Source organism: Liolophura sinensis, chromosome 12 (assembly GCF_032854445.1).
Source record: "Liolophura sinensis isolate JHLJ2023 chromosome 12, CUHK_Ljap_v2, whole genome shotgun sequence".
Lineage (NCBI taxonomy): Eukaryota > Metazoa > Mollusca > Polyplacophora > Chitonida > Chitonidae > Liolophura > Liolophura sinensis.
Window position 1 is genome coordinate 17,298,265 of NC_088306.1, and position 27,555 is coordinate 17,325,819.

The 27,555-nt window shown below is 40.8% G+C and overlaps 1 protein-coding gene across 2 annotated transcripts in view; it reads left to right on the top strand.

The window, feature by feature from the left end:
* Positions 1-205: 205 nt before the first annotated feature.
* LOC135478983 (sodium- and chloride-dependent taurine transporter-like) overlaps positions 206-27,555 on the top strand; it is a 44,500-nt gene continuing 17,150 nt past the window's right edge. The window contains exons 1-7 of one of the 2 annotated variants that reach the window (XM_064758674.1): positions 206-337; positions 19,686-19,817; positions 20,247-20,574; positions 21,452-21,584; positions 22,088-22,222; positions 25,906-26,009; positions 27,262-27,386. In XM_064758674.1, the coding sequence (XP_064614744.1) occupies positions 19,769-19,817; positions 20,247-20,574; positions 21,452-21,584; positions 22,088-22,222; positions 25,906-26,009; positions 27,262-27,386 (874 nt within the window). In that variant the 5' untranslated portion in view covers positions 206-337; positions 19,686-19,768. Of the gene's footprint in view, positions 338-15,960; positions 16,095-19,685; positions 19,818-20,246; positions 20,575-21,451; positions 21,585-22,087; positions 22,223-25,905; positions 26,010-27,261; positions 27,387-27,555 lie in introns of those variants that run through there. The other variant, XM_064758673.1, reaches the window with a different exon arrangement.

Sequence of the window (27,555 nt, forward strand, 5' to 3'; positions counted from 1 at the left end):
GGCCGGACCCAGCACTTCCTGATCATCGGCATCAAGGCACCTGACAATAAAACAATTCCCGGCACAGTGAACCAAACAACTCCCGGAAAATTTTCCACTGTCAGTTCGACAATTCCGAAGGCCCCTCCTACTCTCTTGTAAGGTCACGTGGGTCTGCCAGCGGCTGGGATTCGTTTTTGCTTTCATTCACGATGGCGCAGTCGGATAGTAAAGACCGGTCCGCATCGAAGAGACAACAGTACTCCAAGTCAATTGATTTCTCTTTGTCACCGTAGGAAGTTCCATTGGATTCGGGAATTCTGGCGTTTTCCTTACGTTTGCTATCGAAATGGAGGTGGTAAGTGTGGAAATAATGTCATATTTTTACAACTAAATCCGCACCTTTATGTAGGCCTTAGTGTATAGACATACACAGATTTAAATTATAACATCGGTGTTTTTTTTTTTATCCGCATTTCTTAAATGTTAAGTTCTACATTTTCAGGCTGTGCTTTCAATCAGTCGCGTCGAAATTTCCGGTTATGATTGATATGTTAATATGCGGATGAAGCCGGACATTGTGTTCAACGTATGTAGTAGCAGCAGACGTTCACGGCCCTCGATGCGTGGTACACACGCCGTCCCTCGTGGAGTCCGCCAGAGGCAAGCCGGCTGTGATCACCGATGTTTAACACGTGCCCTGCAGCGCACGGGACCGCCTGCAGGCCTCGATCGGCACGAGACCTCAACCCCTCGCCGTTGCCAAGCAACTGTCGTGTTCCACCGGTCGAGCGACGATAATTTTGCTTGATTGATTTGATGGACTGGTCTGAGCTTTAAACTAGAGCTTCGCCAAATGAAAGACCGCGATAACGTGTATATCCAGAATGTATTGACATCACCGGAATGCGATAGATGTTCGATTGATTCGCTTACTGCATGGATTCCGCTGTTACATGTAGGTCCCTACACTTCCGTCCCGACAAGGATCGGTTCCCACCCACCGCATTCCCGTTTCCCCGCATAGTTTTAGGCCTAGGGCATTGATTAAATTAGTCACGATATGTAATTGTATTATAATAGTAAATTTATGAAGTCTGATAAATCATACTCTTTTCACGGACATATTAGTGTATTTTTTCACCTGTAAAAGGCCTACCGGTACTTATCAAGCGGTGCTCACTTTCACGTGAGGAAGTTTGTTAGCAACTTGCCATAAGTCTATGGTTTAATCTGGGCAGTCTGTTTCCTTCCGCCAATAAACCCTGCCGCCATGGTCATATAATTTTACAGGGCCTAGAATAAGTGAATTTTTCCATTGGTATGTATTATTATGCATCATTCAAATATACCTACATATATAAGTAAATGTTACTTTCGGACTTGTAAAAATCGATGAACCTGCTATAGTGAGTAGGCCTATCGGCTATACACCGCATCCTGCCATTCAACAACTGGATAGTGCCGCCATTCACGGTGAACCCGTGAAAATATCAGGTGATCTGTTTGCTAAGTAAATATTGTGTTTGCCAGCAAGTCACAAATGTTTTGTTGAGTTGATTTTACGGAGGTATCTATGTAATACAGATTACTCACACAGGACAATAGAGTAATTAGTAAAACTCCTCATAATTGTAAAAATACAGGCAGATGAAAAATAAATAGGTTTTAAAATTATGCCTGGAGTATTTATTTTTTGAATTTGATAATGAGTAAACTTCACGCAGCACTATACTCGAGGGCCGGTCGATATGGCGTAACCTGAAATTGTTCTTTCAGTCTTGTAAAAATGTATGTTTGCTTCGCGTTACCCTCTCTGCCCACGAGAAGGTACCCTACTCAAATGTTTCCTTTGAACTTTTTTTCCAGAAAATCTTTGTATTGTTTCCTTTCCAGTGCCATTTTCCTGTACTTGTAAATTTTATTCTGAAAGTTAAAAAAAATCCTACTTTTTCCTGATCGGGTAACGCGAAGCAAGCATTTTAAAAAGGGTGGGCCTATAACGCCCTACGAGCGCTCTCACTCTAAATATGGACGTCCTTGTCTGAAAAATAATAATAATAATATTTTTTATTATAGACAGCAATAGGAAACAAAATAATAAGATTACTGAAGCAGAAGTGTACAGATAATTACTGTTAATAAAAGGAAAGCAAACAGTAAAACTACATTAAAGTCGTAGCCTATACAAAGCTTGTACGTTTAACAGCGCTGTGTCAATTTGATCGAGGTACTATTAAAGGATTGGTTGAGAATTGTGCACTGTCCATGGCAAAAGCTATATCTCTTACGATATTACCAGTAATTTCTTTGCGAGTTAGATTGGGTGTATGGTTACATGGTATTTCGAAATTATTTTCAACCTGGCACTATACTTATTCTGTAAACCGGGTCGGAAGTTGGGGGGCACGTGACCATCCTTTCGTGTCTAAAACAAAATGGCCGCCGAATGTTAAAGCATTGGGGAAAAGGTCACTTTTTTCCTCTTGGCTATCGACCAGTAAGGCCTAGTTGTACAAAATAACGTCAGGAAAGCTCTGTAGAAATACTCAGACTGTGTGGAAAGCTGAAAATTGTACAAATCCAACGGATACAAGATCGCTGACAGCGATTCAGAAATAGGCATTTTCCTGTGGAACAACGTTGGGAGGACCGTTTTCTTCACCCACGCCGTTTCTTACTGAGGAGATCTAGCTTCCGATTGGCCTTACAGAATATTAGTCCCAGTTTCAACAAAGTACAACGAAGTATATCCCTTGGGGGTTACGTCATAAGAACGGCACCTGGAAAACCTTCGCCACTCAGTGTTTTATTGCAGTTAGTACTAGGGTAGGTGTGAGTGTAGCTCAAGTACCAGTACAAAAAGAGTTTTAAAGTAGACCCATTACCCCATTATACATCAGTCCTCTTTGCGAAGGCATCTCATTGTCACCTTGTCTAGGATAACACTCAGCCTCTCAACCCAATGCAGTGGCAATGAATGATGTGCCCCCCCCCACCTCCCACCACGCCCCCACCCCCAATCCACGTGGGTACACTTACAACCTAAATCCTGTTCTTTGTTCAGAAAGCGTCATTCTAAAACTTGTGCACATCACATGCGTTATTTGCATTCTCGAACTTTATTATTACGTCACGGTGAAGAAAGTGAAAGGCTTTCTGCCTGTGAAATTCTCGCTGCCAGAAGCATAGTCGTATGGCACTAGTCCAGAAACAGTTCAGATGTGGTTGAATCCTGCCAAGTCCCTCGCTAATATGTACTCATTAATTGTCAGTCATGATTACTGTGGCTTACTTTTCTATGAACTCATGTTGTTGTAGTTTGTTTAATGCTTTATTTGATAGACTTTTAATGAATATCAACAGAGCTCATGTCACAAGATGATGACAGGGTGTAGTGGTTTGTTTGTAATTTCATTCATGATGGAAACTGTCATATCTGAAGGCTAAAAATTTTCTTATTACTTTTCCAGAAAGACTTTCTTACCTAAACTCTATATATTTCATTTTTTTATGCTTATATCGTCTTTAGTGCTTATCTCTCCTGTGCTAAATTCACTTTGTTTTTATCCCCAGTACGCTAGTCACCTAACTAAAGAGCTTGATGATGGTTGTCTCAGAGCAGATAAGACATCACTGCAAAGCTACGATTACTCTAGAATCTTCACTTAAAGATATGACAAAAACACGTCGTACATACGTAGATTGATATTTTCGTGGATGTAGGCTTACAACACGTATATCAGCATGTATTATGCACAGCCCAAAAGGATATCACATACCTGTACAGATAAATGTCACGAAATTTCATCGACAAAAACAGGTCAAATTTGTGTTTTAAAAGGGCTCGGTGTTGTTTAAAAAATCATTGCAGATGTGCATATCATTAAAAAATTTACATGACTGTTCAGTGTTGCCGTAAATATAAGACGTACACGAGTGTACTTTTGTATGTCATCAGCAAGGAAATTCAACAGAATAGCGAGTGTCAAATTGGTATTTCCCCCACCAATTCTCCGCTTCTCCCTGCCTCGTTATCACTAGGTTGAATCTCCACTCACGGGCATTCTCCCCAAGCCAACCAAATGCCTTTTTTTCTTCTTTTTCTTTCTCTGCTGTTGATTGACAGTCAAAATTACTACAGCAGAAAGTAGCGCGTAACTGTCGCTTTCAGAACGCGGTCGGACCACGCATGCGTTTTTACTCTTACGAGATGCATATTGGTATATATATATATGACTATTTACCTGTGAATTTTTGTGTGGGGACAAGGGTCTGTGTACATGTATTTCACCTCTTCCCATCTGTAAGGAGACCATCTAAGTGACACTTTATCCATAAACTTCTGTTAACATGTAAACTTGTGTAAGAACGCGTGACTCTGTTTACCTGTCCACTTGCGTGAGGACACGTGACTTCACGTGTAAACTCTCGTGAGTTCACGTGCTCTGTTTACCTGTAACTTGCCTGAGGACACGTGACTCTGTTTACCTGTAAACTTGTGTGAGGACACGTGATTTTGTTTCCTGTAAACTTGCGTGAGGACACGTGATTTTGTTTCCTGTAAACTTGCGTGAGGACACGTGACTCTGTTTACCTGTAAGCTTGCGTGAGGGCACGCGATTTTGCTTTCCTGTAAACTTGCGTGAGGACACGTGACTCTGTTTTCTTGTAAACGTACATGAACACGTGACTGTTTACCAGTCAACTTGCGTGAGGACAAGTGACTCTTTACCTGTAAACTTGCCTCAGGACACGTGAATGTTAACCTGTAAACTTGCGTCAGGACACATGACTCTGTTTACCTGTAAACTTGCGCGAGGACATGTGACTCTATTTACCTGTAAACTTGCGCAAGGACACCTGATTTTAGCTTTTACTATTTAGCTACAAACTTGTGTGAGAGAGGACGCGGGACTGTTCAACTGTAAACTTGTGTGAGAGAGGACGCATGATTCTGTTCACCTGTAAATTTGTGAGAGAGAGGACGCGTAACTATTTATCTGTAAACTTGCGTGAGAGAGGACGCTTACTTGTAAGTTTGTGAGACTATTTACGTGTGACTATTTACCTGTGAATTTGTGCGAGAAAGGACACGTGACTATTTACCTGTAATCTTGTGTGAGAGAGGACGCGTGTCTTTACCAGTAAATTGTGTGAGAGAGAACGCGTGACTGTTTACCTGTGAATTTATTTGAGTGGGGACGTGTAGCATTATCTGTAAACTTGTGTGAGAGAGGACGCGTGACTCCCTTTACTGTAAACTTTACTGAGAGAGGACGCAGAATTGTTTACCTGTAAACTTGAGAGGACACGAGTGACTGTATTTACCTGTAAACTTGTGTGAGAGAGGACACGTGACTTTACCTGTAAACTCGTGTAAGAGAGGATGCGTGACTTTACCTGTAAACTTGTGTGAGAGAGGGCGCGTGACTTAACCTGTAAACTTGTGTGAGTGAGGATGCGTGACTGTACCTGTAAACTTGTGTGAGAGAGAACGCGTGACTGTTTACCTGTGAATTTATTTGAGAGGGGACGTGTAGCATTATCTGTAAACTTGTGTGAGAGAGGACGCGTGACTCTCTTTACTGTAAACTTTACTGAGAGAGGATGCAGGATTGTTTACCCGTAAACTTGAGAGGACACGAGTGACTGTATTTACCTGTAAACTTGTGTGAGAGAGGACGCGTGACTTTACCTGTAAACTCGTGTGAGAGAAGGTGCGTGACTTTACCAATAAACTTGTGTGAGAGAGGGCGCGTGACTTAACCTGTAAACTTGTGCGAGAGAGGACGCGTGATTGTACCTGTAAACTTGTGCGATAGAGGACGCGTGACTGTACCTGTAAACTTGTGTGAGAGAGGATGCGTGACTTTACCTGGAAACTTGGACAAGAGAGGTCGCGTGACGCCATTTGCTTTTAAATTTGCGTGAGAGAAGGCGTGACTCTATTTACCTGTGAATTTGTGAGAAAGGACGTGTGACTGTTTAGCTGTAAACGTGCGTGAGAGAGGACGCGTGACTTTACCTGTAAATTTGTGTGAGAGAGGACGCGTGGCTCTATTTATCTGTAAGTAGAATTTGAGGGAGAGAGGCCGTGGGACTGTTTAGCTACACACTTGTGTGAGACAGGATGCGGGACTGTTTACTAGTAAACTTGTGTGTGTACAGTTAAGGGACTATGTTGATCTATATTTTGTGTGAGGACACAATGGGTTCATGTAGCTGTGAGTTGTAAACTACTCTGGGGGCCCCCGTGGCTCAGTAGGTTAGCGCGCTAGCACAGCGTAATGGCCCAGGAGTCTCTCACCAATGCAGTCGCTGTGAGCTCAAGTCCAGCTCATGCTGGCTTCATCTACGGCCGTAAGTGGGAAGGTCCGCCAGAGCCCGGTTTCCTCCCACCATAATACTGGTCGCCATCGTATAAGTGACGAAATATTTTTGAGTACGGCGTAAAACACCAATCAAATAAATAAATAAATAAACTATCCTGTTTACGTTAGGTATAAGGGTTTGAAGGAGAACAAGACGCGACTCTGTTGATAGACTATCTGTGTACCCCAACATATCGACGGTTGAGAAATTTACCGGAAAGTAACCAAAGCCGCTTCTTCCAGATGTATGCCAGATGAAAATTTTGCTTGTGACGCCAAAATTAGTTACGTGAAGGCTGTTTTAAACATAGTTGTAGTGTTACATGTATCGACTTTCGCGTGAACTGGTTGCTACATGTGTCCAGGCCAAGACCGCGCGTGATGCTATAGTACGTACATATATACATACATACATATTTTGCACTGAAAATAACAGCTTTGCATAGAAAATAACGGTTTCGAATGTACCAAATAACGACCTTGGATATAGAAAATAATGCTTTCAGTTTGATGGAAATCCGGTCTTGGTTGGGAATATGGAGATTTTTAATCGAAAATTACTTTAGCACAGAAAATACTGGCTCAACATTTAAAACAAGAAGACAGATTTGGTTTGCTGGTAGTGTTGTGTTTGTGGTTTAGTGAAAAGGGGGTATGTCACTATGAATTAATTTCAGCCGATATATGCGTTTTGTACTTTTCTTACATTTAATACATGTGCAGGCCTCACAGCCTTTTCATGTGAAACTTCTGAATTGGAAGGCAGCCAAGGAGTACATTGCTTGTCTGTATTCAAAGCTATCAAGCGCTGGACCCAAACTTGAAGTGCATGTAATGCACGAGTGATAAATGCCAAAAGTATTTGCTAGTAAACCAAGACCAGGAATGTAGATATTCCGATAAACAACTACACAGTAAATGTTGTTACGTTTAAAATACACCTGGAACTTGCCTCGTGTATATTAGGCTTGGAAGTCGGCATCATTGAGAGTGAATGTCCCGTGACACGGTCAACATACCATCACTTAACAACCAGGCGGGCTAAACGAATATCGATGTATAGGGAGAAAGAGATATTGAATTAATAAATAGTGAAGAGAATATGACAGAAACAGAAAAGACTTCATGACGTGTTTCTGATCTACTTTCTCAGCGTGGTGCCGAATTTTAAACCTTGCGTGAAGTTTTAATCTATTTAAAGCTTTCCTCGAAAAGACAAAGAAAATGGAAAAGACCTTGTGTGCGCTCACCAGCTACGACGCATGCGCATTTCACAAATAAAAAGCAAGAAGAACACCAACAACAACAGTAAAAACGCTCCGCCCCCCTTCCACCCTCCCCACAAAGCTGAGCAACTAAATATGATATATGCACTTGTCACGCATGCAGAAAGCAGTCACGTTGTTGTCAAGACGTACGAACCGAGATAAAACGTGCAGTAATGCTATGTTAACCAGATGAACGAGGCCAAATTAATAATTGGAATACTACGAAACCCTGCTTGGTAATCTGTCAGTTTCTCACGTCTAAAAACTTCAGACAATAGGTATAACAGCCAAAGTGGTAATCCAGTTTGTCATGCTTAAGAGCACATGAAAAGTAATGCAGAGTCAAATTCAGCAAAAGCATCCAATATAGTGTGATAATATTGCTACCCATGAACTACCGCCTCCCAACGGGATAATTTTAAAATTTTTTCACTTCTGAAACGCCGTGATATACTGCTTAGGTACGGGCATGGTTCTTTATCATTGTGTAAAAAGCCTTTAATTGCATGCCGTAATTAATAGTGGTAGTAATATTACACACAAAGACTGCAATTAACAAATTATTTTATAAATAAAAACAATCCTTTTTAACATATTTACAGGGATATGGTTCTCTAAGGTTGCTAAGAATCTTTCTGAATTAACACGTTGATATATTGCGTTACGATTTTTTTACTTTCAACACAGGACATTAAGTATTTGTATTTATTTATTTGTTTATTTGTTTGTTTGATTAGTGTTTACGCCGCACTCAAGACTATTTAACTTATAGGACGGCGGCCAGGATTATGGTGGGAGGAAACCGGGCAGAGACCGAGAGAAACCCACGACCATCCGCAGGTTGCTGACAGACCATCCCACGTACGACAAGAGATAAACGCAAGCATGTGCTGGACTTGAACTCACAAGTGTTCCCGCATTGGCGGGAGGCCCCTGGGTCATACGTCGCGCAGGCTTGCTGACCCCATCGGCCACGGAGACCCTCACGACATATTGTACATCGTATATATTTGCATAGTGGCAATATTATTTATGGTACCCTTGGGGCCTGCGCGGCCGAGGTGATTAGCGTGCAAACGCGGCGCAATGACCCAGCTAGGAGCCTTTCGTCAGTGCGGTCGCTGTGAGTTCAAGTTCAGCTCATGCCGGCTTCCTCTCCGGTCGTAAGTGGGAAGGTCTGTCGCCAACTTGCGGATGGTCTTGGGTTACTTCCGGGTTGCCCAGTTTCCTCCCTTCCTCCGCCGTCGCATAAATGAAACATGCTTGAATACCGCGTAAAAACATCAAATAAATAAATAAATAAATAAATGAATAAATAAATAAAGGTGAACTTAAAAGACGAAGATTAATGCCAGAAGTAAGCGCTACTAAGACCTATTCCGTTTCAGGTATTAATGAATCTTCCCATACGGTAGTATAAGTAAATTGGTTTTGCATGCACTGAGTAAACTTGGCTTGACGCCAATATCATTAGTTTACCGTTAACATGTCGCATGACTTCTGTTGACTTGACCATGCATTGCTGCAGTACCATTATGGACGGCGGACTCACAAGAATGGACCTATACATATGTATAAGTCCACAGGTGTCAGCATTGCAACTGTGTTTGGTAGAAAAATAATGGACTATATTCCTAAGCAAACAATCAAATAAATAAATATTATACTTAATTGGGAAAACGAGATGGCGAAGTGAACAGTTGTGGTTGTAATCTCAAGGAAGGCTATGTGGTCAATCCCATTTAATGATGTGTAGGGGTGACAAGTGAATTAGAAGGTTCCTTTGTCGGGGGTCTGCGTGAGAGGTATGACTGGAGGTGGGATGAGGAGGAGTTGGGGGCGTTGGCTAAGGAGACACTTGTGCCATTGGTATTTGCATTCTTCCACGCCTCTGCGTGAGCTAATTAAGCGATGTTAATTAAGCTGTAGGTGGCAATGCTGGGGCTAAGTATGCTGCGTCAGGCAAGGGTCCAGTGGCTGTGCAGGACGCTACCATGCATTACCTCCAAAGACACTTTTAAGACTCAGGAATGGCTCGCATGGTGTGGGTGTAAGGCTCATGACCACGGCTGTCTTGGGCTGTGTGAAGCACGCAACGTCTGCCGGAGTATCTGGGCTGAGAAAATCTTAACCAAATCGGTGAGAGCTGGATTCGAAATTGCGACGATATTGAACTAAGCCGATTGGATGTGGCGAGAGCTGTTTTTTCATAGGGAAAATGGTCTTTCTTCTGCAACATGTCAATGTTATTGTCTGTTAAATTTGATGATAGCATATTGAGTAATTCAAGATCAGTGGCGTTTTTTGAGCGTTGATGCTGGGTGCGGGGGGGGGGGGGAGGGGCTTTAATTTGCTACTATTTAATTTACATGAACAGTTACAATAAAAGCCTAGGAAATGTTAATAGATAAAATACCGTATTTAATAGGTTAAGTGTGTTTTTTAAATATAATTATTTGCTATATATGTATCAATGGCCCTGGTTGCTTCGATTGGCGACATCGTATTTCCATGACATCGAGCTGATCCTGACTCAAATACAATTGTTCAAGGATGAATAATCGTTCGCACCAGGATTTAAAATCGGATTTCCTCCTCCGAAAATCCAGCACTACTACTATAGTGTGAGAGAACTGGAAAGCTGCTCCCTTTGCTACACATCCACGTTTGTTATGTACTCTTCCATAGAAGTGGCGTCTTTCGCTCTATAATGCTTTAATTCTAATCTAGTATGTATATGTTCCACCAATTGATTGAGCATGGCGGCCGGAAAAAAACCCGGCAATCAAAGTATCCAATAACACGCTAACATTGTAATTGCGCGCCCATTATAGTTCATTGTCCAAGCTAACACGTATAGAGCTCATTGAAACGAGATCGTTTGGGGATAATTTATTTCATGCACGCTCTAGGGCGCACCGAATTACCTGCCTTGATGTGACTCTCCCATTCAAATAATGCTTAGTAAGTTGTGATTGTTGGATCACCAGAAAATGGCTAGTGGCGGGTCAGAGTGGTATAAACTAGTTGAAGACTTATAGTTTCAAGACAGATTTTAATTTTGTAAACTGATTTGAAAAGACAAGGATAAACGTTATAGGCCAGTATTTTTTAAGCCATGCATTCTATAAGGAATTTACTGAAATCCTCTATTAAAAGTACGTGTGTTGCATTGTACATGTACGACGGATTTACAGCTGCGGTGAACTCCGTCAATTATGTATTTTAGACCCAAAATAAAAAAACACAGAGTTCATTTGATCTGACGCTCTGATTAGCTGATATCATATTTTCGGCAGTCATATGGTGAGCAAATATAGTTGCGACTGCAGTGACTCAATCTACATGAACATACTGCGTAGGCTGACTTCATTTGGCATGGTTGCACTTCTTGCAGTTTCACACCTCAAAAACCAATCTATCGTTACGTCATAGCTGCTGTCGTGTGACAAGGGAGGTAATTCAGGCGGAGCTGTAGTGAATCTCCACGCGCGAATACAACATTTACTGAACCCATTATGTTTAATTTAACGGAAATTTAACTACGAGACCAGAGGGTAAAATATGGACTTTTTAATTAATTGTACTGAGCTGAGATAACCAAGCCTGCTGCTGGCCAGTAAAGCGATGTAACAAAATGTATCTTGGATTTGGTGGTGTTCTGGAATAAGCCAATAGCAGCTATCGTAAAGTCACGCCTTTTAGCCGTGTTAGTTCGGGACGGCCCCTACCCTCTCTCGTCTCATCCTTCGTGAACTCTCGAGATTCCTGAAATGCTGGCACGGCGTATAGAAAAGACTACAACCAGTGAAATATGATCTCTCGTCAGTTTACCGTAGTTAGTTTTTCATTCTAACAGTAACCGTAAATGCTTAAATAGAAGCAACGTATACGTCCCATAGCTTAAACAAAATTAGGTAAAACAGTCGCAGTGAAAGCGGTGTTTTGACGAAGATGCACAGGTTAAGCACAAAGATAACATGGACTCGTCAATGGCGAATTGGTCTGATGTACATGGAACTAAACGTACGATACTAGAATTTAGACATCTTTCAAGAAACCAGTATTGATCCGTTTTTGCCTCGGCGCTTAGCCTTACGCGGTATAATCCCAAAACCTTTTGGCCAGTCTAAATATAGATATATGGATATATTCGTGCCTGTTCAGATGGCTGGTAAGGTTATATAGTATAGCTCCTTCGTCCCCAATTCCTGGTAAACTGGGATCGATTGCCATGTTTGAAGTGTGGTCCTCGCAGATTGAAGCGACTGTATGGTGAATTCTGTGGAAAACTAACAAGCCCGCTGGCCTCTAAGTTTGCGGGATCCAACTGGAAGGTCCTGAATTTCTCCTAACTCGGCTGGGTGTGAGCTTTCTTGTACCTGTAACAGTGACCGCCTCGATATAAATTTTTGAATATGTGGCTAATTACCAGCCATATATAAATAAGCCAAACTGCCAGTTGTGTACGTAGAGTAGATCTATAGTGGACGAAAACAGAAATGCTGAGAAATTAGTTAAAAAAAAAACGCAAGACACAACAAAACGGTTTTGTGACACCGAGCGCAAGACTATACAAAACCGTTCTGCGACACTCAGCGAGAAAACGCTATGCGACACAGGCCGATAAACACACATAAGCCGCTCTGTGACACAAACTCGAAAACGCGCAAAGCTTTTATTCCACATATAGCGCGCAGTACTGCACTGCGGCGGTCAATCGGTAAAGCCTCCACTGGCTTAATTCGTAAGCGGAAGGTTTGGTGTCCAATATAGACTCGAATCGGGGCTTAAAAGATTTATTATTATTTAGTATTTCCTTTGAATCAAAGAGCGCTCTTAGTGTTACGTGAACTATAACTGTCATGGCATTCAGCATCCAGGCTTTATACATCATTATAGTAGTTACGGTATAAAGGCTCACTCGTTACAATCCTGGCTTGCTGAAAGCAGCATGTAGTATCTCCGGTCTCACAGCCTGGCCTGTTTGGAAACCACGGTGTATCAGACGAGCAAGTCGCAAAATCTCAGAGAAAATGTCAGCTATATTAGTGTGTGCATGCCTGCCGATTGAGGATGACTTTGCCGTGGCCCCTACCCGCTACACCAAAAGAATCACGTACACTCGAATATCAGTGTTCCAACGATTGTTGTGTGAGTTGTTGTTATACTGGAATAGGCAAGACGTGAAAAGATTGTTTTGTACAGTGTCATGCATTTGTCCTTCTAAAGACCACTGTTACAGACAGTGCATTGTCAGTCGAGAAGTAATCAAACACCTGTGGGGGCTATTGAGAAACAGTAACGGTGTAGTTGTAACGCCTAGGAACGATCGAGTTGGCAACCAGGGGAATAAGGTCATAGAAGGATAATTTATAACAAAAACAACAAGAAAAGCTTAGACGAGGAATAGAACGCCTTTGCACAAGTAACATTGTTACTTAACTGTTAACATGGAATAGCTTTCTGAGTATAAGTAGATCAGTTATATTACTTTTGTTGTTAACCCTTTTAACTACTTTCTGTTGACGAGCTTGCTTCAGACAAGGAGGCGGTAAGACGGTTTGGAAGCGGTGAAGTGATATCGTCACTATAGCCATTTACACCAAACTGCGCCGCAAATTTATGTGCTTTTGAGATTTTATTTGGAGAAAAGTAGATCTTAAATGCTGCAAGGATATTAGAACCCCTATTTAGCAAAATATATCATGAAAATATAGTATGAACTATGTATATATATATATATATATATATATATATATATATGCTCTGAAAGACTCCTGATGTCAAAAATACTTTTCAAAATGTATCTATCTTTCGTATCAGTAAAAACAAAGAGAAAACTGTAAAACATTTTATAATTATTTTTCAAAATGCTATTTCATTTGTGCCAATTTTCAAGTGCATAGCTTATTATTTAAACTCAAAAACGGTTCCACGGGTTTTGTTATATACATTTTAGATTTTTCTTAGTATCGATATGAAGTTAAGACTTTCACAAATTTCTATTGGTTTGGAAAGTTTACAGAACAGATACCAAAACTGTTTATTTAGATTATGTATTCAGCTACATTTGTGTCAAATTTCAAAGCATGATGTTGAAAAAAAAAAAGAGAAATAAAAGTACTCCACAAGACGATTGTCTCTAAAACAGAAAGAAGAGAAAATGTTTTGGGGAGCCCAATGTGTCCACACCGCGCGCATGGGCAGAGGCCCACACTGCCTGTACTGGCAGAGTCCCTCACAGCCTACATGGATAGAGGCCCAGACAGCCTGCGTGGACATGGACAGAGACCCACACTGCCTGCATGTGCAGAGACCCACACTGCCTGCATGTGCAGAAAACCACACTGCCTGCATGTGCAGAGGCCCACACAACCTGCATGGACAGAGCCCCGCACAGCCTGTATGTGCAGAGGCCCACACAGTCTGGATGGATAGAGGCCCACACAGCCTACATGCGCAGAGGCCCACACAGCCTGCATGGACAGGGGCCCACAAAGCTTGCATGGACAGAGCCCCACACAACCTGCATGGATAGAGACCCTCACAGGCGGCATGGATAGAGGCCCACACAGCCTACATCGACAGAGGCCCACGCTTCCTATATGGGCAGAAGTCTGCACAAGCAGTGCTACACGGTTTTTAGATAAATGGTATAGCAGGAGGAAGTAAACATTTACCACAAGCATGTCTATCTATATGAGGCAGGTAATCCTCCTCAGTGAGTTAACCCCTCTTATCAGGGGAACTATGCTAACACGGCTGCTTTGTTTTGTGTGTAATAATCATCTTGGTTCACACACAACAAGTTTTACTTTTTGGTCAAATTGAAGGTATTATACTTAAAATTCAAATTCGGCTTTCATCTTTATGTGAGTGGAAAGTTAAGAAAATGGATAATCAAATAGTTTAATAAAAAACTGGTCAAATTGTGGCTTGCATGTCCAAAAAGAAAAATATATAAAAAAAATAATAAAAAAGCAGTAAACAATTATGATGATATGACCTACGCTGAAACAGAAGGAAATAGCAGCGGGAGAAAATAAACATTGAGCAGAGGCATGGCTATTTATGTCTTCCTCCCCAGTGAGTTAATCTTTCTAATGAGGGTGAATTAAGAAAGCACGGTTGCCTTGGCTCACGACAAGTTATACTTTTTGTTAAATTTAAGGTACTGTTTTTACAGTTCGAAATCGAGCTGCGCTTAAACGCAGGGCTGATAACATTAGTTAAGAATGTAAAGGGGTCAATTTGAAAACTAAGAATTAACGAAGCATTTTCTAAACTCGTTTCTTTCAATGTTATAGAAGGCCACAGGGTTTGCAGAGGTTCCGTAATTGCGAAATCTTAAACTTATTTTATCAGATATGCATTAGATATTGCTGTGAATGGTTCACCTTGTTTTGGTTGGAGCTTTAACTTCACCTGTTTCTCATTGGAAATTTACAGAAAATAGAACTTAGCTACGTAAGAAAACTGCTGTTAAAGTATAAACATAGCCTCATGATGTTTCACAGCCAAAGTGAAGCGAAGGCATAAACAGCAATGAAATGCATACCAAGATGATGTATGAAATGAGTGTGTCTTTTCGGTGGGGTCAGAGATTATCTGTGATCCAGACTTGGGTCTGCTCTAGTGGTGACGGAGCTTCTCATTCCTCTCTTCTATATGAGCTGTGCCCTTTTGTAAAGCTCCGAAGCATTGTGAGGTAATAACAGACGTTATTATGTTAAGGCTGGTTGGGTTAAACTCAAAAACATGTTGCTCTGTAGTGATGGCCTGTTTATTTTGCAACATTTCAAGGGAGGCCATCGGAAGTTAGAAATAGCGATTCGGACTGTATTTTCTTTTCATTCAAAACAACAAATAAATAAATAAAGAAAAAAATAAAAGAGAAAGACTTTCCAAAAGTTAGGTTTGTGTTTTGATACCTTTAAAATCTATCAATCTTGTTTCAAATGCACTCCAATGTTTGGCTATGGCTAATGCCGGAAAAGGAAATAAAGAATAAAGAAAAATGAGAATAAAATTTATTGTTATTGAAACAAAATGACAGACGAGGGACAAAACGAGTGGTTGTTTGATATTAATCAGTGGTTTACCGTGCAGAGCGTAAACACCTATATAAGTATGTTTAGCCTTGGCTAACCCTGCCCGGAGCAGCGTTTCATTGTTGCTAATCTGTTCCGCACGAGCTCAGACGGTCAGCACTTCTTTCTTTAAGAGGGTATGTGATACTATAGTGTAAAGGCTCTTGTCACGTGACCAAATGGCAGCCATATAATGAAATTCGCCACGCCGCCCTGAGTAGTTCGATCGGAAGCGAGCGAGCGAGCGAGCGGTAAAATGAAGGCGGACAATCGGCAGACGTATACGAATACCATCGACTTCCTGTTTGTTACCTTGGGGAGTTGTGTTGGCTTAGGAAATGTTTGGCGTTTTCCTTATGTTTGCTACCGGAATGGTGGAGGTAGGTTGCTTTTGTTGTCGCTGTTTTGATATAAGACTGTACCGCGGACATTGTTATTCACGAATTACATTGCCATACCTGATGGAGCCGTTTTGCCGAAAGACACCTTTGCGCGGTGGTTTATGCAAATATCTTTGTAACCATTCACAATACGAAAGCACAACCCGTAGAAAGTGTGAACGTGTAAATCTTAAAGCCAATTCGACAAGATTTAAGCCGTGTGTCTAACGATATTACTGAACGAAGAATTGCTTGTGGAGCAAAAACCGTGGGTCTTTGGCCGTGCGACAGAAAATGTACTCCCCGGAGCGTGTAGGAGGGCAGGGGCTTGTTTCCCTTAGTGGTCTAAGGAGACTTAGCGCGCAGGGCATCCTGGACATCGTATTATGACATACCCACAGTGTGATGTACCTCTTTTATTTATCCTTGAGGTCATACTGGTAATTCACCGCATCTTAATCCTTCCAGGATGCTGGTTCAGGAAAAAGAAACCATATTATAAGCTACAAAACAACGGCTTCTAAGAAATCGTCAAATCAGTCATTAAAATACGTATGTCAGCCACATACTCTGTATACATCCTCAGGTAAAAACCATAAGCTAGAAGAAATGAAATAATGTAGAAATTTACACCTGTAGGTTTTAGGCTTGCACATACAGGTTGTTTGTCCAGACTGAGCTGCATGGCCATTGTGTATACACCCAGAGTTAGCGACAAAGTGACGTGACATTTGTGCAACGATTGGCGTTCGTTGATCTCCCTGGAACATTTCTTTTACTCCTTGTAAACAAGCATCTGCATTATTATGTGCAAGTTTACGTAACCAGACGGGGTTTTTGTAACCAGACGGGGTTTTGTTGCATTTTCTACCCGGTCTCTTGTCATACATGTTTAGATTCATCATGTACGTGACAGTCTGCCCGAGTTTTCAGTTTTGTGGAAAGAAAAACTGCGTAGGAAAAGGAGGAGGAGGAAGCATTTGTTTCAGTCAATATTGAAATAAATGCATAAAACGACATTGTGTGAGTCTTAGCCGGGACCTTTTGCCACGTTGTGTGAGAGATTCTTGGTTCAAGGATAACAGACTGGGTACAGTTCCTAAGCTGAAAAAAACTCCCAGTTGAGTTTTCGTAGAGTGGGGTACATATCTTTTGTGGAAGCAGGGTTCACGTTTTAGGGCACCCTTTAGGGCACAGTGAGGAAGTTGTGCACCCTTCAGGGCACATTTAGGGAGCTGCGCATCCTTGCAGGCACACTGAGGAAGGTGTGCGTCCTTCTAGGCACACTAAGGAAGGTGCGCATCCTTCCAGGCACAGTGAGAAACGCGCGCATCCTTTCAGTCATATCGAGGGAATTGTACATTTTTATAGACAGCATGGAGTGTACGGTATTCAAGACAATGGATGGGCGTTTGAGACAAATTGTATAAAGAACATAGTTTTTAACAGACATTAATAGAGTTCGCTTGTGAACTAGAGGCGAAGTGTGCTCTTGTTATACCCTGATATGTATAGCACATATCATACCTAGATTTGCCCTGCCTATATCGAAATATTGGCTCTCCACAGGTACCATAGAACGTCAAAGGTATCCGATTATAACCGCAGTGCACATTGCAGTCACTTTTGCCCGATTGATCATTAGTGTCGTACGGACTTCGGGGGTCAGAGTCAATGAAGCGTGACAGGTGCGCGCTTATGCGGAATTACCTCCACTAGACCGACCCTGTTCAAAAAGGCTAAGGCCAGTTTTTATGAAGAGGCAGGCCCTCTTGTTTGTAGACCAAACAGGTTTTTTTCTTTTTGATTTATGATTTCGCGAACTGATAAATTAGCATTACCCCAAAGAAAGCACAATGGACAGTTGGAGAAAATGGTTGATTAATTTAAAGGCAGTTTGAACTGACATGTGACGTTAAGTCCAACGAATAGGGTGGATTGAACACGTGAGACGAACGCATTGCAAATGTGAATTAAACTGAATTAACACTTCGACAGCGTGACAATTCGTATATGGTCAAACACAATGGCTTTAGGATAGTCATTTTGCATTAGTATAGGCCATTAAGCATTTATCTCGGTTAGATCTTTATTCTCTCTGTTCGTGGTAAATGCTTGAATTGTATATAACATAAAACACAGCCATAAACACCACAATTTGAAAGGAATTCAGTAGGAAATATATTAAGCACAAGGCCTTACATCGAATATCGCAATCTAGCTTGCAGACATGTCTTCTAGTTAAAGTGTTTGGCTAAGAGACGAGGACTCTTGTGGATAGGAGTGTTCAAGGAAGAAATGTCACCTTAGAAAACCCCTCTCCCCGCCCCCACCCCTCACCCCAACCCCCGCCCAGGATAAACAGTCACTCAGATACTCTTTCATATTAAACACGCGTCACAAGGATATGGTGGAAAGATTGCGGATGTCGCGTTAAGACATAATCATTCGTTCAGCAGATACGCATTTTGTACATGGATTATTCAATCCCAAAATTGCTGATGTGTTGGCAGTCTCTTGCTCTATGCACCTCTCCGGTCGGCGGCCCACGGACATGACCACAATAACCAGGGTCAATTTACCGTTTATTTAAGGATTATCTCATTAATACACAAGTCTCCTTGTTTTGCTACTTTTCTTGGGGTTCTGTTGAAGTTAGCTGTGAGACAATAGCGGCTTTGTTTAGATACCGAAACATATGGTTTACGTGTCGTGTTCTGATTGGTTAAAAGGAACAGTCTGTATTATTTATTTATTTAACCGCGCATTATTTTCAGCTAATGGTGGAGTTGGATTCTGGTAGCTGTATTATTATACCGAAAATCCGATAAAAGTTGTTTGTCCTGTGCAGTGATCACTTAAGCTCGGTGAAGCGGAAGGTAGTTGTTTGTGTTAAGTTAAGAGGCAGATTCAGCTAGAATTTTTGTTTATTCACGTGATCACTCAGCCATTCATTACGTGAAGGGGACATGTTTATTTTTCTTATGAGTCACACAATAAAAGTGATGAGTACACCCCTGATTTGATTCATCATTGCTGTTCTATTTAAGGAGAATGAAACGTATCAGTAGTAGTAAGTATATTTATTTTGGCAACTGTCCAACTGATGAACAAACAACATGTTCACGACGAAGTAAAAATAACATGTTTTGAATGACGTCACCGAACAATTGTTGTCTGCTTGACACCTGTGGTGACACATGATTGTCCACTCACGGGTCACAATATCCCAGCTTAGATACCTGAGCCTGGCTTGTGCTTTGCATATAACAAAACGCCAATACAAATGAACACACATAAAACGCTTCGTATATTCCAGTTTTTCTTTCATACGTGAAAAAAACAAGAAAAAAAAAAAAACAAGGAAGGAAAGAAAAATCAATTTGAATGCCTTTTGCTTCGCTCCCCATTTACATTTGACATCAGACCATGCATGAATCTACCACATCAAAGAAATGTTGTGTGAATGTTGGATACGCTGTCCCTCTGTAATTTGGGTTTTTTTCTTTAAAGTGGAGATTTTTTAATATAGCCTGAAATAAACATTGATGTAATAAACATATATCAGAGTATATTATGTTGTCTTTGCAGGGGTTTTCCTCATCCCTTATTTGGTGGCCGTGCTGCTTATTGGAATCCCAGTGGTCTTCCTCGAGTCCGCTCTGGGACAGTTCATGTCCAGGGGAGCCATTAAAGCCTGGAAAATATCACCCCTATTCCAAGGTAATAGACTCGTTAAAGATTGTTTGACTTGGAATAAGGAAAAATTAACCGTGATATTTCATGAAATTCGGTCTTTTACACAATTGTGTTATAAGATGATAGTGGTTTATTAGTGGTCATTTGAATTAACACGAGTTCTTGAATTGAGTCGTGAAAATTCACTTAAATGAGAATATTAATACATTGTCTTGAATAGCGTCTAACCCTATTGAATGTTTCGCTAGTTGTGCGTGTTTTCTGTTTACTATGGCCTCTCTGAACACGGATCATCGTGTTACATTGTCATATTGCCATAGATACCTTATCACTCGTTTCACTGTTTACCTGTAATTTCAGTGTTCGTTAGCGCTTCATTGTTTAATTTCACCATCACCTCCATTCCATTTCAAGAACAGTATCTAATCCTTTTTTGTTGTTGTTGTTGTCTAGGTGTTGGTTTTTCCATGACTGCTCTGAACGTCTTCAGTCAGTGTTACTACAACGTGGTGCTGGCATGGGTGTTGTATTATCTTTTCTCATCCTTCACGACCCGTTTACCTTGGTCTCATTGTGGAAACGATTGGAACTCGGATCGCTGCATCGAACGGTGTGGCAGCTACAACCGTACCGATAACAACACTTTCGAAGGCACCGCATCTGATGATGCAATTACGAACCGGACCAGCAAGTACTGCTCCATGCTGTATTCGGGACTCCTTCCCAACTATACAGCCAATAATTCTCAAGTGTTTATGGACCCAGCTACGGAGTTTTGGGAGTAAGTTATCTAAGTTTATTGTACTTTCCGCGGTACTGAATCATGCAGTGAGATAAATTCTACACTCTGACCTTTAAGTTATGTTGTTTATATACCATACACAACCACAAAGCTAAACGTATGGCTGCATTGTGGGGACTGATAGTTATCTGAGGATGCTGGAATGTAGGGGCATTAGATCGATACTTTCTTGTGAAGCCCAAAATTCATGAGACAAACTCACAAAGTGATGCTATAAGAACGTTTTTGTTTAGCCTTTTCTTTTGTTTGAAGATTTGAAAATATGAGCAGTATATTTTTTTATGCCATTGAAATGCATGGTCAATATTGTGGAAAGCGATTCTCTCTGATTTGAAGGAAAAAAATAGTTTCTTAAGACATTGTACGTTTTTGTGGATCGTATGTTTTCTTCCAGCTCTGCTAGGTTTTCTCTTCCCAAGAAACATAAGCGCAACCATATAACTTAGATATGTTTGAAGAGCGGGCCACGTGTTTGAAGTGCTTGCTTATCACTTGTTAGGTCGCACCACACCTATGTTCAGTTCCATTCTCAGACAAATAATTTTCTAGATTTATCTGCTTTCATTGGTCGCGGGGCCATGGTTACATTAATCTGTCGACTACGCTTCTCTTGAGTGGTCGTGCATGACGTTTGCAGGATACCACTTGCCTTCCACCATTATGATGTGGAAAAGTTTGCCTGTAGTCGGTGGTTTTCTCTGGGCACCGTCTTTTCCTGTACTGAAAAACCGGCCGCCGTCATATAAAAAAAGTCTTCTTCAGTATCATTGCGTTAAAAAACATCGAAATAAATGAATGTTTGAGAAAGGCAAAGTAAATAAGTAAATAAATAAAACTATTTTGTTTCCTTGTGAAGGCGCAAGGTGCTGGGTGTAACGGAAGGGATTGAGCACAGCGGCAGCGTTAAGTGGGATCTCGCTCTTTGCTTACTGCTCGCTTGGCTCATGGTCTACTTCTGCATTTGGAAAGGCGTCAAGTTGACCGGCAAGGTAAGTTTGTTGGTTTATTGATTTATTGGCGCATGCAGCCTTAAGGCTATTCACTGCAAGACGGCAAGATAAAACCTGTAGTCTTGACTAAGAAGCAAAACAATCTTAGCTAGGTCCAAAGTTTTTTGCCAAAGGGTATACATTAATCTAAGAATCTATCTGGAAAAGATTTTAAGTCAAAAACTACTTACGCGCCGTTAAGATGTTGCTTTAAGGATACATGAAACGCTTGCTTTTTATGTCTTAATATGTAGACGCTAATTAGAATTGGGGGGTGCTGTGCTGATCTCACGTTTCAAGTGTGTTCATCGATGACGTCATTTCCGCAAATTCCCTAGCATTGGCGGAAAACAGTCATATACGTTTTTTCTCATTGGTTTAACATATTTTCCTTCATTCTCCTTAAATACATACTCTTGGGGTTTTTTTAAGCGAAAGTACTCATCCATATACATTATCCAGTCCAGTGTCATTTGTCAAACAGCGTTGTTGTATTGTTGCAGATCACATACGTCACTGTCACCACACCCTACTTGCTGCTCTTCGCTCTCCTCGTCCGAGGAGTAACCTTGGAAAGTGCCTCGTTGGGTATAAATTACTACCTACTTCCGGACTGGTCGAAACTTGCCAAAGTCCAGGTGTGTATTCCAACTGCATTCATGCGCGCGCGCTCTCTCTCGCTCTCGGTGCTGTGGCACAACCTTCTGTGTAACTAGCTTTTGTATATAGTGCATCTCATTTTTTTTTGCAACTGAAATGTTTGGATCTGAAATACCTGCATCAAACCGTGTTAATCTTCCTAGCAAACTGTATTAGACATAAACATGTTATAGAAATTCTGTAAGCTATATAGGCCATAGGTTCTGTGTTAGCGGGAAGATATTAAAACTGACCTTGGCTGGCGGATTCTGGACGTTGGTCGAGTGAAGAGGGAGATGAAGAAGCCGATACTACCAGTTACCTAAAGGTGAGGCATCTTGTCGTTTTCAAACTAGAAAGTTCCTCTTTACTGCTGAAATTACTAAGGTAAGGAATGCTGGGAATAAACGCGTGTGACAATCGGGGATATCATGACCACTCATCGGTTCCTGTGAAAGAGTTTGTTGTTTCATGACCAGTAGTGTTGTGTTGTGCCAAGTCAACTTTGTTTGAGCATGTGTTCTTGGTATGAAGTCTTGAAAACAAAAGTGGATCTTTATCTTGTTTTTATCATGTGTTTTAAAAATGGGCAAAATGGACAATACAAATGAGTTTTAAATGCGTCACCGAGATACGTTCAAAATTTGTTATCTGATTGGGGTTATAACTTAGATCCCCAAAAAGTTTTCCTTGTGGCACCGACCCCAATTTTAGTCGTGATTACATATTCATCCGGTTTGTTAACTCTGCCAATCTTCTGTATTCAGCGTATTTTTGTATTTTCTGCAAATCTTAGGGCGTGTGTGATTCAACAAACCAAAGAGATATGTGAATCCGCAAACAAAAGAGGTATGTCAATCAGTAAATAAAGAGATATGTGAATCCTCGTGCAAAAGAGGTATGTGAATCCTCGCACAAAAGAAATATGTGAATCGGCAAACAAAAGAGGTATGTGAATCCGCAAACGGAAGAGGTATGAGAATCTGCAGACAAAAGAGGTATGTGAATCTGCAAACGGAAGAGGTATGAGAATCTGTGAACAAAAGAGGTATGTGAATCCGCAAACAAAGGAGGTATGTGAATCCACAAACAAAAGAGGTATGTGAATCCACAAACAAGAGGTATGTGAATCCGCAAACAAGAGGTATGAGAATCCGCAAACAAAAGAGGTATGTGAATCAAGTTCTCTCCATAAACCTGATTTCTTTTTTCTCTGTATGTAATCTTTCTTGAATAACCATGCCTTTGTTTTGCAGCATTTCTGTCTGTTATTGGTTTGTTCTTAATTAGGTTGACGTCTTCTTCACAGGGTAAATGGTTTGAAGTTTTTCTTTTTGTGTTGAGAGAAGCCAGATATTATCCGATTGCGTTATCATTTATACAGTAGTCTTGTCTTGACGCCATTCAGTAGGTGTCTTTACAGCTGTGAAAACGCCTAGACATGTATCGTTGTTATAGACATTTGCGCTAGACATGATGTTTTAAGGAGTTTATATTTGTGTTTACTTTCTGATATTTTGTCACACCATTATTCTTGCTGGATAGCGACAGTGTGTTTTTTACTTCTAGACATTTCGCTGCCCAGTCTTGTGGTATACAGAGATGTAGGTGTTGTTCAATAACTTGACCAGTTTGTATTTGCATGTATACAATATGAAGTGAATTGGTCATATGTAGGTGTTGCCTTCCGTTTTTCTTCCTGTAGGACATTTTTTGTGTTTTTGGAGTTGGGAGTGTACGAATCATGGTACATTTCATCGTTTGTTTTTCTTCGCATTTATCATTGAAGGGAAAAAAATGTTGAACTGTATCAAATGTGTGATCATACTTTGTTGTCTGTATGTGTTTAACATCTCGTTGCGAATACACAGTTTTACTGACACTCTCAAATAATTTGACACAACATTCCGTCTACAAGCTCATAACAACAACATTTGCATATCTTCCTACATGGATACCAATGCTGTTAATTATGGCGATGGACAAAGTCCATTCTTTAATGAAGATCTACCTGATCTTAGAGTGTATATACCCATAACTGAGTGCGTACTAACACAACCCGTCTATTTCTGCTTGAATAATTGTGATTTTGGCGTCATTCTAATAAACCTAATGTTTGGCATGAAAAACTGATCCTCTAAAGTGTCAACGTTTTTGAATAAGTCCCAAAAATGTCAGAGTATAGCCCATGATAAAGCCTAAGCTACCAAAAGACAGAAGGGTTAATATCTAAAGCCGTTGACATCCATACCTGTATGGAATTGCTTAGAAAAATGACAAAGGCTTGTTATTTTGGTAGAGATGTCACCTACAGTCAAACTCAGTCAACGGTGAAACTTAGCCCCTTGGAATATAATGTACGGGGGCGATAGAAATGACTCGTGTGTTGGTAAAATTCCACTGGAACTACCTGTGTTACTGTGACCCAAGCAGGTTTTATATTTCCTTATTTGCTTGTCGTTAGGTACTTGTAACCATCATAAAACACGGCCTTTTACACATAAAACACAAGACCCTCTCGAAACGGTGTTTAAGACAGCAAAAGGGTTGTTGCGTGCATGGTGCTGGCGTCGTTTTTTTTTTCGTCAAACCAGAGACACCAGTGCATAAAGAAAGGAGAATTCCTGTGTCTATTCGAAAACTGTCATATTGTACACATCGCCCCTCTCCCCTTTCCCTTCCCCAACAACCCCATGTTCACTTGGATGGTAAATCTCCATATAAAAAAAAAACGTTAAAATCTAGTTTCAAAGAACAGGAAATACTATTGTGGCCTAAATGGTCGTTTTCTACGAATATTTTCACAGGGTTGCATGATTATGACGAAGTAAACCCGAATTTATGCGTCTTTACGTCATGTCCGACATAATTGTCCTAGAAGACAAAAAAAGGCTTAAAAAATAATAAACATATAAATAGAAACAAAAGAAATAAATTAAAAATAAGTATTCTATTAAGCTGTAAGTAATTTTAGTTTATTTGTGATATACATTTGCTTATATTCAAGGTACTGTTACTTGGTAGCATACTATTTATTAACCTATTGCAAGATTCACAGTTATGTTTTCCATGGATAAACTTCATACTCTTCCCAACGGGATGCCTGTAGCAAACACTTCCAATGGTTCCATCATCAACTCTGTTGATGCCGACTGTTTATGGTCAGCTGTATATAGCCGATGCTGGCAGAACTAAAATCTCACAAGCATGCTGAAAAAAAAAACCGCTCTGTTGATTTCTTACATAATCCTTAAAGCAGACCTATGATGAGCAACGTAACTAACTAACAGGGTGTGCCAAGTTGGCGCTCTTAGTAAGCTTGTTTCAGCCTAACTTCGCCTACCGCTGCGCAGAGACCGTTGACTACGACCGAAGACAACAACAACCAGTCAGGTATGAAGCCGAGTCCATGTAACCCTTGCAGCATCATCCAAACTGTCTTAATGAACTATGGCGTCTTTGCTTGAGGCTAGACGCCCAACCACCCAAGCCCCCCAAAATATTTTACAGGTCTGAGCGGTACAAGACTGAAGAGAGATGTGTGGTGATGGTTCCGCTTGGACAAGCCTAGCTTTCGTTGCCCTTGGAGAAAGAGGGGGTTTTCCCGCCGTTTCACAACTGGCAACAATGTGGCCAGTGTTTGCGAACACTTCTGAGCTCAGAGGTTTTTTGTTTATTTAAGGTGTGGTTAGAGGCAGGCATTCAAGTGTTTTACTCCTACGGCGTCGGGCTCACTATTCATACTTCCTTAGGAAGCTGCAACAGGTTCCATCACAATTCTCTCAGGTATTTTGGCTCGCTGAACGTATGTATGAAATCACTCACTTTGTGAATGGGGCGTGAAGGTATGGCGGACCATTCACACTTTGGATTGAGTTTTTATTGAATGTTTTCATCAACTACTACCACAAGTACAAACTATACCATTCACAACACACCACTTTTAATTAAGACAGTACTTGTATTTCTATTTTTTTATTTTCTACTTTGAGGAAGAGATAAAAAAAAACAACAAAAACATCTGAATAGTTAACAGCTTCTAATTAACGAAACAGCAGCTCTGTAAGCACCCGCATAACTCAGACTAAAGGTTAGTTAGTTAATACCCATCACCTTCACAAGGAAGGAGCTATCTGCCTGGAAATTCACTCCCGAGAATCTCCAGTTCTTGGAGAGGATGATGGTATAGCGGGATGAGTTTCAGTGGTGGGTAGCCTAACTCTTCGCATAAGTCTTCTATAGCTTTCTGATACAGATTTTTGAAGAGCTGTGTTGATAAGCAGTGGTTAATTTAACTGGATTGCTTGTTTTGGAATGGTAGAGATGTTAAGAAAGGTATAGCATGGAAAACGATTTTGAATATTGGAGGGCAGTTATAGCGTTTTGTTTCATCGTTTTCCTGCCAATAAGAGGTTTCGGAAATTTTCTCTTTTGTTAGTTTGCCATTTAGCGTCTATTCTTGCTTAGACGTTTTCATGGGGAAGTTTTATACGTTTGTCGATGTGGATAGAGCAATTTGGTTAGGTATTTATATTGTACCAGTCAGTGTTGTCATATACGATATTCTTCATTTTCTGCTGGCACTCTGCCCATCTATCAATGTTCAGACAAAAGATAATTACCAGATAAAAGTATTTATCGAATTTAGAAGGACCGATTTGGCTGGTTTTTTTCCTATAACAACAGCGTTGGCTACGTCTGAAATTCGGCACCTGACCAGTGATGTACGGGAATCTGTGTTACTAAGCGTGGTGTCACATTTCATTGCAGACGCCGAGAGCGGCATTATTAATTTATGATATAAATAATAATAATCACTTAACAGTAATTTAGTACTTATGATTACAAAGCCTCGTAAAATGTCAGTTAAATGACCTTGAACTTAATTTTGACCTTGCCCTGTCATCATGGCGTCTTGTGCCCAATGCGCTGCTAATCCTTGAGAGGACTATGTTTTGTTTCCTTTCCTCTGATTTGACCAGCCTCAGCGGTTGTCTTCCGCACATGTCTAGATATATGTATTTTGTTTCTTTTTTAGACATATCCTGATATTCGCGTGCCTGAACAGTGCAACCAGTTTCATATCTGGGTTCGTCATATTTTCCGTGTTGGGATTTATGGCGAACAAACAGGGGCTGTCTGTGGACAAGGTAGCGGGCTCAGGTAAGACCAGCGCATTTACTCTCTTTTGTTTTACTCTCAGAGCAGTCGTGGACAGTTTCGGGTTTCTCTGTCCGATCTTATTTATTTGATTGCGTTTTAACGCCGAACTTTTGTTTGGAGGAAAGAAACCTTTAAGTCCAAAATTTCTGATTAAGCTTTGAGTGAACTT